This window comes from Protomyctophum bolini, assembly GCF_963924005.1.
Source record: "Protomyctophum bolini genome assembly, chromosome: 20".
NCBI classification, from domain to species: domain Eukaryota; kingdom Metazoa; phylum Chordata; class Actinopteri; order Myctophiformes; family Myctophidae; genus Protomyctophum; species Protomyctophum bolini.
Genome location: NC_137881.1, coordinates 14793618 through 14808994, shown reverse-complemented (window position 1 = coordinate 14808994; position 15377 = coordinate 14793618). Strand labels below are relative to the sequence as shown.

The window sequence follows — 15377 nt, the reverse complement described above, 5'->3', positions numbered from 1 at the left end:
TACAATTTGGAAACAGGTCAAAGGAAGGATTGAAGATGAACAGACCGTAAAACAAAGAAAGTATTGCGATATTCAGACAATGAATGTGTTAAAAGGGCCAAGAAAGCTACTATAAAGTATACAGTACACTCGCAGTTTTATAACCTGTAAGGCTTGAAGTATGCAGACTGTTAATTAATTATCACAATCACAGTTAAGGTAGCAGGCTACTTTGGCTGAAAGATTAAAAACAATCTTGCACTTACAGAAGAATGAGTTATTCTGCACATTTTTTATACCGTTTCAAATTGTGAGTTCACTTCCTGTTTTATTTAAGACACAAAAGGAACTTTTCACAGCACTGTTGGATTGGTTTCTAAGGCAACAGCTTACTTCCTGATATTAACACCATAGCGATGACCACCAAATGTGTGCCAGCCTAGAGGAGCTTAACATGCACAAAGACAGTACTTACAAACACCACTGCATTTAATAGAAATGTGTGCGATAATGTTTTAGGAAAAGCAAAGGAGATTTACAGTACATCCGTCGTACATTTGCTTATAAATAAAACGGCTTAAAAAAATGTGTACTTGGCTCTTTCGGGTAGCTGTCCCTGTTGCATTGATATCGTCATAATCATCTTATATCTATCTTATATCTACAAAGATAATTGATCACCTGGCTGTTGCAGTTTGTACAAAGCTAGTTCAGCGTCAAAACAATAAACGAGGTTCAATAACGATATCTGTTCAACAAGAAACATGGAAGTTCAGGCGTTAACAATACCTTACGTCAGACTTTTTTCCTCCCTCTAATTGGAACATTCAACTGCCAGTTGCTTCATTAACAGATAAAAAACGTGCCACTGAACCCGTCAGATGAGAATGCCCGTGATGGCGTGGACGAACAGAATGCCAAACTGGGCATTGGAATAACACCACAGTGTAGTAAGGATGAGAAGAGGGATAAAGCAGATCCACATTGGCACCCCAGATAATACAGAAACGGGGGTGAGGGGGGCAAAGAGAACATAAAGAGAGAAATATGTGTTTAGAAACCCAGGGGGTGAGGTGCGACCACTCCTCCGTTCTCCACCACGGCTGTGGAGATGGCCCTCAGGTTCTTGAAGACCTGCCTGGACTGACTGGAGCGAAGGGACGTGACCTCCCGCGTGATCCTGTCATGGGCCTGGGATGGATGGGTAGGTGGGTGGGGGGAGAAATTAGGTACAGTTGGTTGATTTGGGATTAGATCGATGTCTTCTTACATACAATCTACTCTACAGCATCCAAAACAACCTACATAATATACAATACGTCTTCTCTAAATAATTTGCTGCACGAGGGAAAACTCAAACTGAATATTTGTAAAAGGGTATCAATGTATTACTAACCTATAACCAGTGTTGGGACATAACGTAACGTAAATAACGCGTTACAGTAACGCCGTTACTTTCGGCAGTAACGGTTGCTGTAACGCGTTATTTTTTTTAAATTCAGTAACTTGTTACCGTTACTACATGGTGCGTTATTCCGTTATTTTTCATGTAGTCTCGGGGGAAAATGAGAAGAACTGTCAGTCTGTTTGCCTTGCGGGAGAGAAGGGGGAAGAGGAGTGTGTGTGTGCGTTTGTGTGTGTGTGTGTGTGTACTACACGTGGTGACGCGCAAGTTTGTTTACTGTCTGACTAGTGTCATGGCGGAGCCCATATCGCGTTTCAAATGGATATATTCCTCCTTATTTCCTTCAGCTGCTCCAATCCGGCTATACCTCCTCCCCTGCTCTGCCTGTTGGCACTGCGACGGGATTCAACTTTTGCGTGCGTTTGTTTCGGTCACGTGTGTGTGTGTGTGTGTGTGTGAGACGTGTGCGCCGTGCGTATGCACATCATGTGAGCGAGCGAGCAAGAGAAAGAGAGAGATAGACAGACACTGAAAGAGGCTGCGCGCACGTGCGTGTTCGTGTGACAGTGTGCATAGCCTACTTTTGAGAGAGAGACAGACAGACAGATACTGAAAGAGACTTTGCGCGTGTGTGTTTGATAATCAAATATTAATTCTGGTTTTGGTCTTACTTTGTTTATAAATCCAGACTCAAATTAGTATTGCCACCACCACCAATAAGAGCAGGTATGAGCTATCTCAGCCTATCTGCACAGTATACAACATTCACTGGAGCAGTGGAACTGGAACCCTCATGTTGTGTTGGTTGTATTTTGTTGTTTGCTATAAATATGTATTGATAGGCCTACATAGCATCATCAAAATCAACACCAGTCCCCCCTGGTATTGGTATTATGATCACTGTACTGAACTGAAGGCATGAATGAATGGCCTGGAAGTGGGAGCCGTTTTTCTTTTTGAGTGGTGCAACCACTCCTATATAGACAACTATGTGTGTCCCTGGCTGGCCGGCTGTGTCCCTGGGTCTGAGCACAGAAATAGCATAATCCTCTCCACCAAGTGTTTTGGATGCGGGGTGGCCGAAAATTTACGAAAAAGTTACTTTTCAAAGGAACGCATTACTTTTTGGTTTAAGTAACAGTAAAGTAACTAAGTTACTTTTGAAATGATGTAACTGGTAACTGTAACTAGTTACTTTTTAAAGTAACGGTCCCAACACTGCCTATAACCTACATAAAGCACACAGTTAGTCTGTTGCATTGCAGGCAGTTTAAATGTTTACTTTTGTTTTTGACACCATCAGCTAAAGTTGTTGCTTAATTGCCAGAGTGGAGCACATTACATGGGAAAGGGTACTGCATAGCCTTCCAAGCATGCATTGGCAAAAATGTGCACGTAAACTACAGAGTTAATCAGTTTCTTTTGCCTCCCAGACCATTTCCCTTGCTTCAATGCATTTGAACTCATATCAAGAATTTCTTGAATGTCAGTGGGGCACAGTGCTTCACTCATTTCAAGATGTTGACAGCCGTTTCAACAATTCAACACAGCGAGTAGTTTTGATGCAAATTACAATTGTTTTCCATCTCCATAGTTCTCCTCTCTTTTTTTGAGAAAAAAAACTATTCAATTACAGTATACCCTTATTTTCTTAACATGCCCCTCAGAGAGAATGTAACTTTCCAGCACTCACTTGGTCCTTTTCAGATCTCTTATTTATTGTGTATCCACAGCAGATCACTGACAGACGTTTCGGCCAGTGGCCTTCCTAAGCGTGAATGAGGCTGTTGGCCCGAAACATGCCTGTTTAATGGTGATATCACCGTATGCTCTTAAACAGGCATGTGTATATAAAACTGTGCATGGTTTATGCCTGCGTCCTATGGAGGAATTCATAAAACAAGGGTCATCACCAGGGGGGATTGTGAGGTGCAGTCAAGACGCACAGCCTTTGCCCAAAATTCCTTTTCAGTTCAAGGAAGCGCAATTTGGAACAATCTTTTAAGGTCCAACTAAAAAGGATGGATCATGGACAATCAAACATGTTATTGATGTGAACATAATTTAAATAGGCAAAAACTTAGCTTTTGTGTGTTTTGTTTTCTTGAGTGTCTTGTATTTTCGGTCAAAACAACCCTTTAGTAATGTTTATGTGCTCTTGTTTGTAATGTTCATCGTTTTCTGTATGTGGACTATGGATGGAAATTAGCATTCTTGCTAATTCCAGTGCATTTACACAGCATTGCGTGTGGTGTTAATTCATATAATATACATATATATTAATATGTGGGGGCTCTTCCAAATAAACGTATAAATAAATTAGAGATCCTAACAGGACGAAGTGAATGCTGGTGATCTTTTTCTTCCAGTTTCTTCCAGAACCGTGCACCTGGCGAGTGCTCGCTTTTCTTTTTTTCAAGGTATCCTCAGAGAATGTCCCTACCTCGATGCACCAGGTGTCACATATCATCTTCTCATGCTGTGCCGAAGGGTGGCCTTGACTCAGAGAACGAGATGCCCTGCAGGTGGCAAAGCAAAGAAGAGGATATGGCATTAAGCTGTGTATAGAGTGGGGATGGGAGGGAGTAAACTTGTATGATGCTAGTGACAGGGAATTGTAATTTGCTCGTTGGTTATCACAAACACGTTTATGTAATTGCTATGGCAACACATTTGTTTGTTTTACGGTTTGTATACCTTGACAGGACGACCACCATGGCATACAGGTCAATGCCACAGTCAGCTACTCTCTTCAACACAAACTGTTCATCTGCAACAGCAAAGCAAATTCAGGCAAAATTCCTAGATGACTCGAGCTAACAAACAGCAAATGACGACTACATCAATAGTCTTGAACAGCAGTAAAGTATAACTTGCTCTGGGAAGATGAAATTATATACCAAAACATGGCACAGCAAAGCATTCATCCCAATCTTATTAGGTATTCGGCACTGGTAAAAATAACATCTTAGATTGGCTACTTAGCACACTGTAATGGGGGGGGATAATCTGAAATGCCTGCAAACTCTAGGCCGATTTCCCCTATAACCACAAGATAGTGCCAGCCATATACTCCCCAGTGCCCACCCAACACAGGCTCACCAATGATCTTCTTGCCATGTTTGACCAGCAGCTCTTCGATGACACCTCCAAATTGTTCAATGGCCTTGACCGTCTGCAGAGAGCAGGGAAATTGTAAGAGAGAAGAAGCGTCTCTGACAACGGAAAGGATGTTATTCACTATTCAGTAACACTTCCATGCACAGCCGCACACCAACAGATACACATACCAGTTCACCACTTTGCGCCAACTCTGGGTGCACAGACCCCTGCAGTGTAATCCCTGTGCTCAAACCTGCCTTCCTATAATCAAAAAGGGACAAGACGTATTAGATCAGATCTGGTTGTCGATGGAAGCCATGTTTTTCCATTTGAAATGTATTGGAACAACCTCTTGGCTCTCTTGCTGATCTCTCCTGCCAGCAACCCAACATTGCCCAGAGGGTTCTTCAAAGCCTTTTGTAAGCTCTTCAGTTGAATTCCTGCATTCTGGACACAAATGTAGACACACGTACAGTATTGACTATTTACTGTCACCATCACATGGTCAAACTGTGTGCATACATGGATCAGTGAGGTTTTAAATGTTCATTATTGTACAAAACAGTACATAAAATGTGAGCTACTTCTCCGTCACTCAAAACACAGCAATAGCATAGAAACCTGTCCAGAGCATCTCAGTAGTATTTTTTTCCAAGCAATGTAATTTATCAGTGATGCGCACACAGTCACACAAGTAGTCAATGTCAATCTTTCTTTAAAGACACAAAGTTAGATTGTCAGTCCATTTTGTTAATATATTGTTAAATAAATGGCAAACGACTACCGACAGCTGTAATGTCAAGTTGTGTGTGTGTGTGTGTGTGTGTGTGTGTGTGTGTGTGTGAGCCCAAGCGTAGTTACAGGAGCTTGGTGCTCCTGTAACTATGGTCTGCTAAGTCATCAATCAAAACATTTTGTGAAATAAATCCAAAGGCTATAGTGTTAGAAATGTATGAAATCTACCGACAACCACAGTTAAACATCACAAGACACTGATGCCGTCGTGTTACACAGCACGACACTGATTCCATGAGGGCAGCTTTCAATGCAACTCAATGATCAATTTACCTGGAATCCATTGAGAGCCACAAAGAGCCTCAGGATGTCATTGGTGCCTTCAAAGATCCGGAAAATCCTCAGGTCTCTCATCACTCTCTCGATTCCAGAGTCCTGTAGACAGAGTCACAGCCATTGATGATAACTTTTACAGATGTTTTACTTTATTTAAAAAAGTCTAAACCAAAAGCTTTGTCTTTACGCAATAATACATAGAATACTTTCTATGTATTAATAATTATTTATTCAGTAATTGGTCGTACACTGCAAATAATCTGTGCATTTAAGCTTGATCAGTATTCTAAACAAAACATGGGAGGCATCCAGAGGAAGCACACCTGCATTTTGTGGTGCAACCATAGGGTGCAGCCACTCCAATGCCCAGCTTTGTCCGTCCCTGGCTGTGTCCCTTTGTATGTATGCATGACATGTATGCATGTACGTTTAGGGTACCAACAGGGGCGCTGTTGCACCACTCACTTCAGACAGGTCTGATTCTTTTCTAATGTCTTAAGGATAGAAGACATTAAGTGACTTGCGTAGAGCAAGGTTTCCACCACTGTTCCCTTTCTGCATGATCAAATATGTACTGTACACTTTCCATCCATTGTATCAGGACTATTTCACAGGGGGTATGCCTAGTGTCTACAAGAGTGACCTACCAGTAAATTGCCTGGAGTACTATTTTTAGCCCCTTCTGTTTCCGTGCACCCTTAACGTGCCCACACATGGTGCTACAAGCTTGCACCAAATCTGTTCTTGTTCCATGTTCAACATTTCCCTCTTTTTGCGAGTTTGTGGTGGTGACATGTGTTTATGTTCATATCATATGCAGATTCAAGTGTGTATAGCTGCTGAAGCTACACTCATCGTAGCTCTGTAACTATAGCCCATCACACACCGTCTGCGACCGCCGCGCGTCAAAACAGCCGCCTCCATTATTTTCAATGAACCTATCGCACACCGGCTCCGTCCGCCGCGTCGCCTGGCGCGCCGATAGAACCAGTTCTATTTTCCAGACGGCGCCGCGGCAACGCGTCGCGTCGGACGGAGCCGGTGTGTGTTGGGCTTATGTTGTCATTACAGCCTTTGTCTATCGATACGTCCGCTCATAAAAGGAATGCTGCAGGGCTTAGTATTAAATTACATTTACCGTAGTATTGGGGCAGACACCCGCAAATAAACATGCCTACGTCAGTTTAATGTGAAAATGAACACAGTATGACTAAGGGATGGGAAAGCCGTTACAAAAAGGATACTTTAAGAAAGTTGTTTTTAATTTACATCACCGTCAATGCCGCACAAAAATCAACCTTTATTTCCTGGAAATCACTGATGTCCAACTACTTTTGTATGTAATGAGTATAAATTGATAAGTGGAGATGACCTCCATGCATGAGCAAGTCTCAGAGACGTGGGTCACTCACCTTCATGAAGCCCATGCCACCCATAATCTGGATACACTCGTCAGCCACTGTCCACGCCGCCTCCTACACACACGCACAAACATTTTTTTTTCTGGTTGGCTTTTACACAATGAGGAGCTCCATAAATAATCAGAAAGACAAGGGGCAAGTAAGTAGCCCTCCTGTCAGAGTGATATAGTTAAAACATAAACTCACGGAGGCAAAGATCTTACTGATGGCCGCTTCTATCTGGAACTCGCTCGCCCCGCTGTCCATGTTGCCACTGAGCATGTAGGCCATTGACTGTACAAAGAGAGAGGTTGGGATCTACATGAACCTTGGCAAACAAATCAATATACTGTAAGTAAATGACAGAGAGCAGGTCTGTGGCAAAGTATTGGCATGTCCCCATGATATACCAATAAGGAGGGTCTTAAGTGAGATTGAATTAACAGTCTACTACAAGTCTCTCCCCCCCCCCCCTAACAAAAGAAAAGAGGCTAAACATCAAATCAAATTTATTTATATAGCACATTTAAAAACAACTCTCATTGAACCAAAGTGCTTCACAAATGCAATACAATACAATACAGTGCAGAAGACGTCAATAATAAAACAACAGAAAAATAGGACAGAATAGTCTAAAAGAAAAGGTGCAGGATCAAGTCGGTGGTGAAAAAGCTTGTGAATATAAAAATGTTTTAAGTTGTGATTTAAAAGACTCAACGGAGGGCGCAGACCTAACCGCGAGGGGAATTCTGTTCCACTGAGTGGGGGCTGAGACGGCAAAGGCGCGGTCGCCCCTGAGCCTCTTATTTGTGTGCGGAACCCCTAACATGTCTTTCATAATACTCAGGGTGCGAATTAGTTAAAAAATGATGATGTTGAGACTAAGTACAGATTAACCTGCGGGAGAAGACATGGTGATGACTTTACTGACCTGAGTGACGTACTGCAGCATGGTCATGCGGGCCATCTTCTCCTGGATGGCTCCATAGGTGTGGATCTTGCTCCCAAACTGGATCCTGTTGGTTGCATGGTCCACCTACAAACACACCCACACACCCCACCCCCACCCCCACCCCCACACACACACACACACACACACAAATAAAGAAACATGTTGGGGGATCATGAGTCAGAAATCATGTCTCCTCTCCATAAATTTAAAAGCACTTTGGGAGGCCTGGGCTGTGGCAAAGCGGTCCAGGCACCTTGGCTGGTAATCCAGTCTGGCAGTGTGCCGCGGGTTCGACTCCCGATGCCGACGGCCTTTACTGCATGTCATGCCCTCTACTGTACTGTACTGTCACACCCGAAATCACGTATGGGCTGCTAAAAACTCAGCTTCCCATCAGGCAGCTGTGCACAGTGTGAAGCTCAACAGTGCCACATGGCTGCTAAAAACTCAGCTTCCCATCATGCAGCACAGTGTGAAGCTCAACAGTGCCACTTTGTCACCTGTTGGTACTCTACAGACAGAGGGACACACATTGATGTTCCTTGGAGTGGCTGCACCACTCAAAAAAGGCTACTCACAGCCTGGGTGATGGCTGCCTTCATGGTGCCGGAAAGGGCGGCAGCCATGCCGAAGCGCCCGTTGTTCAATATGTTCATGGCCACCTTGAAGCCTCCGCCTACTTCGCCCAGGACGCAGTCGACTGGCACGCGGACGTTGTCGAAGTAGACCTCGGCCGTGTTGGACGCTTTGATTCCCATTTTCTTCTCTGGCGGGCCACTGGGGTTGGGAAGAGGTTAAGCACACGATCGGTGGATGCACAGATTCAGTGAGTGTGGTGAAAAAAGGGGAGAGGATAGGATTAGAGCGAACTGTCGTTCCACACTCACTCCAGTGGGCCACATTGCATATAGCAAAAATTGCTGATCTACAAGCTCAAAGCCCTTGCTCGTTTTAAGCTTGTAGATCAGCTAATTTTGCAATTATTTAATTTAAATCCTGAATAATCTTTTGCAATTTTTTATTGTAATCCTGAAAAGTAATTTGCCCATAACCCCATATATGATATAGCATGTATTCTGGAATTGCTCAGTAAACACTATTGCCTTTGTAGTAGTGTTTAGTGATACCAAGCAGGTACAGTAGCATCTCTTAACTCACTGAGTGACTCCTCCAAATTTTCTCTCTACAATGAGAGCGGTGATCTTATCTTTCATCTCTCCCGTCTTGGGATCCTTCATCGGGGTCTTGGCAAACACAGTGAAGATCTCTGCCAGGCCTCCATTGCTGCCATAGATAGATTATAGTGAGTGTTTTAAATTAAACGCAAACAATGCACCTTAAAAGTGCCATTTCACAAGAAAGCCTAAACTTGTTTCCATTGTTGTCTATGAAACAGTTGACACCCATCCCAAACAGACAAACAATACATAAAGCATTTGTCATACTAGCATTACATATCAATTGCACAACATCTCCATCTTGTGGTGAGAGGCACACATTTTCTATGTGCACAAATCTGTGTTGAGGCGAGTACTAGTAGTCATGGGAAAACTTCACACTTCCAATTTCTTTTTTATTTGATTTCAATCACAGGAAAATGTGCGAATGGATACCTTTAATCACACTAACCATTGGCAACCGAGTGACCCCTGCCCACAGTCTCACCTGATCCAGATCTTGCCTCCGTTAAGTGTGAGGTACTTTCCACAGGGGGACTGGACCGCTGTGGTCTTGATAGAGGCAGCGTCCGAGCCACTGGCAGGCTCAGTCAGACAGAAAGCTGCTATGTCCTCTCCTGGACGAATAGGCAACACACAATCACACATCTGTTTCAACCGTTTGTCAGACAAACACACACTAGAACAGTACATTTACCATGTAAAAAATACTGTACATGAACGAATGAAGTTAATGAATTACGTCATCTTTCCACTCCCATGAACAACACCACTCCTACTCAAACTCTGTAGTCTATCGACATGAACATTAGTTAGATTTGCTTGTCCACAGATGCTCAATACGTTGTATAGATAACGATATTATTTAGGTTTGGATGTCTACCTGCCATCTTACTTTGTAAGTTTGTAGCACTAAGGGAACTACTTGGTGAACCGCGGACCCTGTTGTTGGTTGACTAGAGTTGATGCTGTTTTCCGTTTTCTTGCCTACTAAATGCCTAGATTGTAATTGATGATACTGACTGAGACTCAGTAGATTATGTGTTGAATATACTACTGTAGTGTATGAGACTGTATGTTTATAAAAGGTGCCACTCTCAGGTAAAATTCCAATCTAACCTGTGGCCAACCTGGGCAGGTATTTCTCCTTCTGCGCAGGGTTTCCAAAAAGCAGGATGCCCTTGAAACCAATGGACTGGTGGGCACCCAGGGTGATGCCAACACCCAGGTCATGCTGGCCTACAATCTCGACCAACCTGGCGTACTGTGAACAACAAAGAAATAGAAATATTAAGCAGATCTGTGTTAAAAGGTTCACCACTCCACGAGCAAAGCTTAATGCTCGGCTGAGCAAACATGCATCAGTGTGACAGGAAAAAGGGACACAATGTGGCATTCTAAAAGCTATTTAACTAGCACATGGTATCTATTAGCAAGATTTATCCATAGCTGCTACCTTAAACCTAGCATAGCAGGCAGGTTCTAATAATAGCGTGGTAAGTACTTGTAGGCAAGTCTGGAGCCATGTGATTTCATATTTTGTCGTCTTCATATCTGGACAAAAACTCTACATTGGGTTACAATTTGGTGGGCATAAGGACACGCGCTGTTCTACACGGCTGACCCCCTTGGGGCCAGCTGTACTAAAAATATGGGTGTACATAGTGGAGTGTACGAGTGCTGGGTGAAGATATGTTAGTGTGAACCTTTTATTTGATTTAATATAGATGATTTTAATCTCAAGCCGTGTTGTACCTGTGTGTTGCTGAGGCCAAGTCCCCCCAGGTCAGCGGGCACCTGCAGGCCAAAGGCCCCCATCTCTTTCAGTCCCTCCATCGTGTGGTCCTCCACCTTCTCCAAGGCATCATTCTTCGCTGCATCATTCACCTCCTGCACAAGGTGACGAGGAAGGGAAAAAGTAGCTTAATAACCGTTTCAAAAGGTGCTTCACACAATCAAAAGAACACTAATTGGGCGGGGAACAACAACAGAACAATAAACCAGCCGTGGATGAGGCATGATGAAAGATAAGGGGAACCAGGAAATTATATAAGATTTCTCAACTTAAAGGTAATGGAAGGAAGGCTCACACTTGCCTCAAAAAACTTGTTGACAGGTGGCACCAACTCTCTAAGGAATTGGTCCTGTTCTTCATTCATAACTGTGAGAGAGGGGGGAGGACATTTCACTAGTATGTACTGTACTACAAATTACAGTCTTTATCAACTTTCAAACCGTTGTCCCTACACCATTTCAATACTCAGTGAAATGGCAATATTGATAAAAGACCAATATTAGGATAATGTGCTTATTTAAAGTTCTGGTTTACCTGAGGGATAGGGGAACACTTGAGCTGTGGCGATCTGGCCCTTGAACATGTTGACAGCAAACGACTTGGATTCCTGTTGACAGCAATGTCAAGTTTAGCACAAATGATGGCATTATTAGACTGATTAGACTCCATTTTAAAATATGACAACTGGCTGACCAAGGACAGATGTGTGTTGGCAAGCTGTTGACAAATGTGGTATATATTTATGGTGCACAAAATAACATACTATGCTGGCTGCTTTCTTCTCCACCGTGGCACTGGCAGCATCACTGCCCACAGCTACTGGCTTCTCCAATACTGCCTGATAGTGAGATAGAGCATGCGAGAGAGAGAGAAAGGGTCAGTAGTCACTAGTCAGGAGTCAGGACACTTAAAACCACTTAACCACATTACTTGGCAAAGGGAACAATAATATAAAACAATTTCTTCATAGTTAGGTCAGTTTTAACCCATTTTTGGAGGGAACACCTTTTGGTGTTAGCATTACGTTGTGCTTTAGCTATTGAAAAATAGCAGATCTACAAGCTCGTAGCGTGCCACTCGGTGGCGCGCTACGAGCTTGTAGATTGAGTTGAGTTTGTAGGTCTGCTATTTTTGAAAAATCGAAGACATTTTTAGAGTCTGATCTCAGGTCAAAATGGGTTAAATTTGGATGGGGAATCGAGAGGTTCCATGGCTGTCTATGTGTCAAAACAAACGTGACAGGAGATCATGACAGCATTGTATTGTTGTGACATGGACTTCAATCAAATCGAGACGACATTCTAGGTGGTGATGGTGGTTATGCTTTAATGTAATGAATGATATCATGGTAGAATAACAGACAGCCCTCCAGTACTGCTGGCGGTACAGTAGTTCTGGCAACAACAAGCACAGGGCTCAGACCATAGCTATACTAGCTGCTACAAGGACAAGCTGCTGAGTGGTGAACCATAACAGACAGACAGGCAACAAAAACAATAGCTATCAGGCCTAGAGGAGACCTCTTGGAATTCTTCCTTACTTGTCACAGGGATACAGATTACAGACACGCGTCACTGACTGTTCTCTGTGGCTACTATCTTTAACAATGTTCTTCACACAGTGCCAAGTTCACAAACCTCCTTCTGAGCCAAACAATAAATACAACAGTAGAAGCCAAAGAGCCGTATCAAATGGCTTAGAGGTAAAACCAAGGACATGCCCTGCCAGGTGACACGGATAATAATGAGGTTAGGTGCCTGTTGCTGTGAAGACGACACTGATGATTTGATGGAAGCTTTGTGAGCGTGACTATTAGTACTATCGATTATTTTCTCAGCGATAATTCTATTGATTATATTTTCGATTAATCAAATAATTGAGAAGAATGTTTTCTTAATCAGGTTTTCATATAGCAACGAATCCGGCACAATGGAAGAATTGTTGCCCAATTGATTTCCCCCCGCCTATAACAACATGCACAAAATAGGGATCAATATTGATCTAGTATTTCAATTAATTATCAATGGATTATCAATTACATATTTTATAATCCATTAAATCAATTAGTTTAATGAAACGTTGCACCCCTATCTTATGCTAATCATTCTTTTAAGAGAATACATGCTTTAGTTTGTATTTAATAGAGGGAAAAGATAAAACACTCTTTAGTTAGATATGTCCTCCACATAACTGATTGAGCAAGGTATATTATTCTGATAAATGGGCAGTGTATGGCTGCAGCTGCTTCTTGGAATATTTCGGTTATAATAAAGCCAGAGAAATGTTGCCAGGTATATCTTTTTTCGCTCTCTCTCAGCTGTCTTTTACGAAAGTGGTAAGCCATCCATGTGACAAGCAATGAACTTTACCCCACTTTCCACTAGGAAATTGGGAGGGAGGGGGTGGCTATACGAGGACACCTTCAACTATGCATACCAGAATAACAGAATGACAATACATTACGTGGCCATTACATTTATTTAAAAAAGTGCTTTCCGCAACAAACACAAATGCACTGCTAAAATGTAAAATAAAACCAAATGGGTGTATTACCTCTGTAGCTTGGCTTGCATAAGGCCGACGGGCTGTGACAACGGCTCGCCCATGATGAGCCCTAGATCATGGATTAATTCAACAACACACACAGTCACAGCAGGTGTAGTTTAGAGACATTTTGTCGAATTTAAATATTAATAATATCAACTTCTGAAACGACCATTTTAGCTGCACTTACCCGACTGGAGAGCGAAGAATGGTGCCACATAAAGCGGAAGACTGGGCCACTTTGCGAAGCAGCATATTGTTTTGTTTATTACACTGGCCCGACTTTAATATAAAACAATGCCTTTATTAAATAATCTTACTGCTTACACCTCACGTAAAGTACCAGTTAGTAGTATGCGTGGCGTGGGGGTATAAATAAATATTAGCTACGTGTGTCGCTGCTGTAGTGTCTTGTCTTGTCTTCGAGTTGCTGTGTCCTTCCTGAACGGATGTCTAGAACTATCTCGTTCTAATGTTATTGTTGACGTTTCTTTATCAGTGAGCAGATAATGACACAGGTGACATGTGTAAAGTCAAAGTGACCACCGCACTGCGACCAAATGACCTACTGACACAATAATATCTGCTGCTGCGTCTTCTTCTTCTTCGAGGTTATATTTATTTTCTGTTTTCTTGCCGGCTGGTTTCCTGTCTGACGTCGCGTAACTATTCAGTGATAACTTCCTGTCACTGCCTGTGCGGGCGGCAGTGGCGCGCGAATGGGAATCATAGATGGGAATGCTATAAATACCATGCATAACTTATTGACTGTAATGACTGGTAGAGTACATAGATATAAAACGGTAATATCCTTAGAGTATATATGTATCCATCCATCCGTAGGCCTAGCCCAAATTTTTAGATTCTCGTAGAGGTTTTTTTCGATTCTGACGAATCTCTCTACGATTCGTCAGAATCGAAAAAAACCTCTACGAGAATCTAAATTTTTGGGCTACCGTAGGCCTATTACTTTGATAGGATCCCATCCATCCCACGATCATACGATGTATTGATTTAACACATCTTGCACAAACTATTTTCAGATGGAGCCATGGAGGTCCGCCTTAATTGACATAAAAGTGCAAGAATAACTGATTCACCCGGCAGTCACAGAACAAAAAAGAAAATCACCACTTTCACATTGCACGAAAGGGGAAAACATATTAGTCTGCATATGTTTTGCAGTTCTAAATACATTTGAAGTGAAGTTCCATAGGTCAATTTTAATTGTAATTGTTACCTTCAAAACCGCTCTCAAAGGGCACCTGCGGACGGCTGCAATTCGAAACTGGCCCCCGTAAATTCTGAATCCCCCACCCCACCCACCCCTTTCCCCCCTCACTGTATAGTAGAAGTGTATATTTGTACATCTCTAAATGTTATGAATTGGAAATGGTGGACCCTCTTGTAAACAAGTGTTATGTAATGCTTTATGGTGTCGTCCACTCACAGTTAAGTTTTTGTATTGAGTTGTGCTTGAAAATGTACTGTAATTCTGCATATACTATTAATAAATACTTCAATTAATAAACCAACCAAATTGTTTGTGTGGGGGGTTCTTTGCTTTTTTCACTTTTTCTATTAAGTTTGAAGTTTCTGTAGCTAATTTGGAAACCTTGTCTCAGAATGTAACTTTTGGCATCTTTCCATACATACAGTACCGGTAGTATCAGCTTGTCCTCGCTTATGACTTTTCCTGGTGCTCCATAATGGGATAGCCAGACTGGCCCTATAGCCTGTAAAGTGTCCAAAGTCCATTTGCCACATGCCACTGGCGCACACCAACTGGAATTTAAATACAATTTATGAAATCAGAGAACTTGTATTACAGTTAAAACAGGAGAACACTGGCCTTATTCAGGGTTATAAGATTATCCTGAAATATATTAACAAGTAATGTAATGTGCCCGACTGAAAACAAAGCAGTTTAAAAAAAAAAAAAAGTTCTGGA

The 15377-nt window shown here is 42.4% G+C and overlaps 1 protein-coding gene across 1 annotated transcript; it reads right to left on the bottom strand.

Moving 5' to 3' along the window:
- Positions 1 to 305: 305 nt before the first annotated feature.
- acadvl (acyl-CoA dehydrogenase very long chain) lies at positions 306 to 14057 on the bottom strand. The gene is made up of 20 exons (XM_080792750.1): positions 13617 to 14057; positions 13436 to 13496; positions 11646 to 11720; positions 11417 to 11489; positions 11184 to 11248; positions 10843 to 10977; positions 10207 to 10351; positions 9575 to 9704; positions 9068 to 9193; positions 8488 to 8686; positions 7889 to 7993; positions 7165 to 7251; positions 6970 to 7032; positions 5555 to 5656; positions 4836 to 4933; positions 4675 to 4747; positions 4487 to 4559; positions 4082 to 4154; positions 3828 to 3903; positions 306 to 1170 (listed from the first exon to the last, which is right to left on the bottom strand). The coding sequence occupies exons 1-20, from the start codon at positions 13679 to 13681 to the stop codon at positions 1033 to 1035; spliced, it is 1962 nt and encodes a 653-aa protein (XP_080648876.1). The 5' UTR covers positions 13682 to 14057; the 3' UTR covers positions 306 to 1032.
- Positions 14058 to 15377: the final 1320 nt, after the last annotated feature.

What these genes read in the sequence shown, in the direction of transcription:
- acadvl (XM_080792750.1), bottom strand. Translation starts at nt 13,681, where the DNA reads ATGCTGCTTCGCAAAGTGGCCCAGTCTTCCGCTTTATGTGGCACCATT. An exon ending in CTGTCAACAAGTTTTTTGAG is followed by an intron (nt 10,978 to 11,183) that starts GCAAGTGTGAGC and finishes CACCTTGTGCAG; the next exon opens with GAGGTGAATGATGCAGCGAA. An exon ending in AGGCAGCCATCACCCAGGCT is followed by an intron (nt 7,994 to 8,487) that starts GTGAGTAGCCTT and finishes GTGTGTTTGTAG; the next exon opens with GTGGACCATGCAACCAACAG.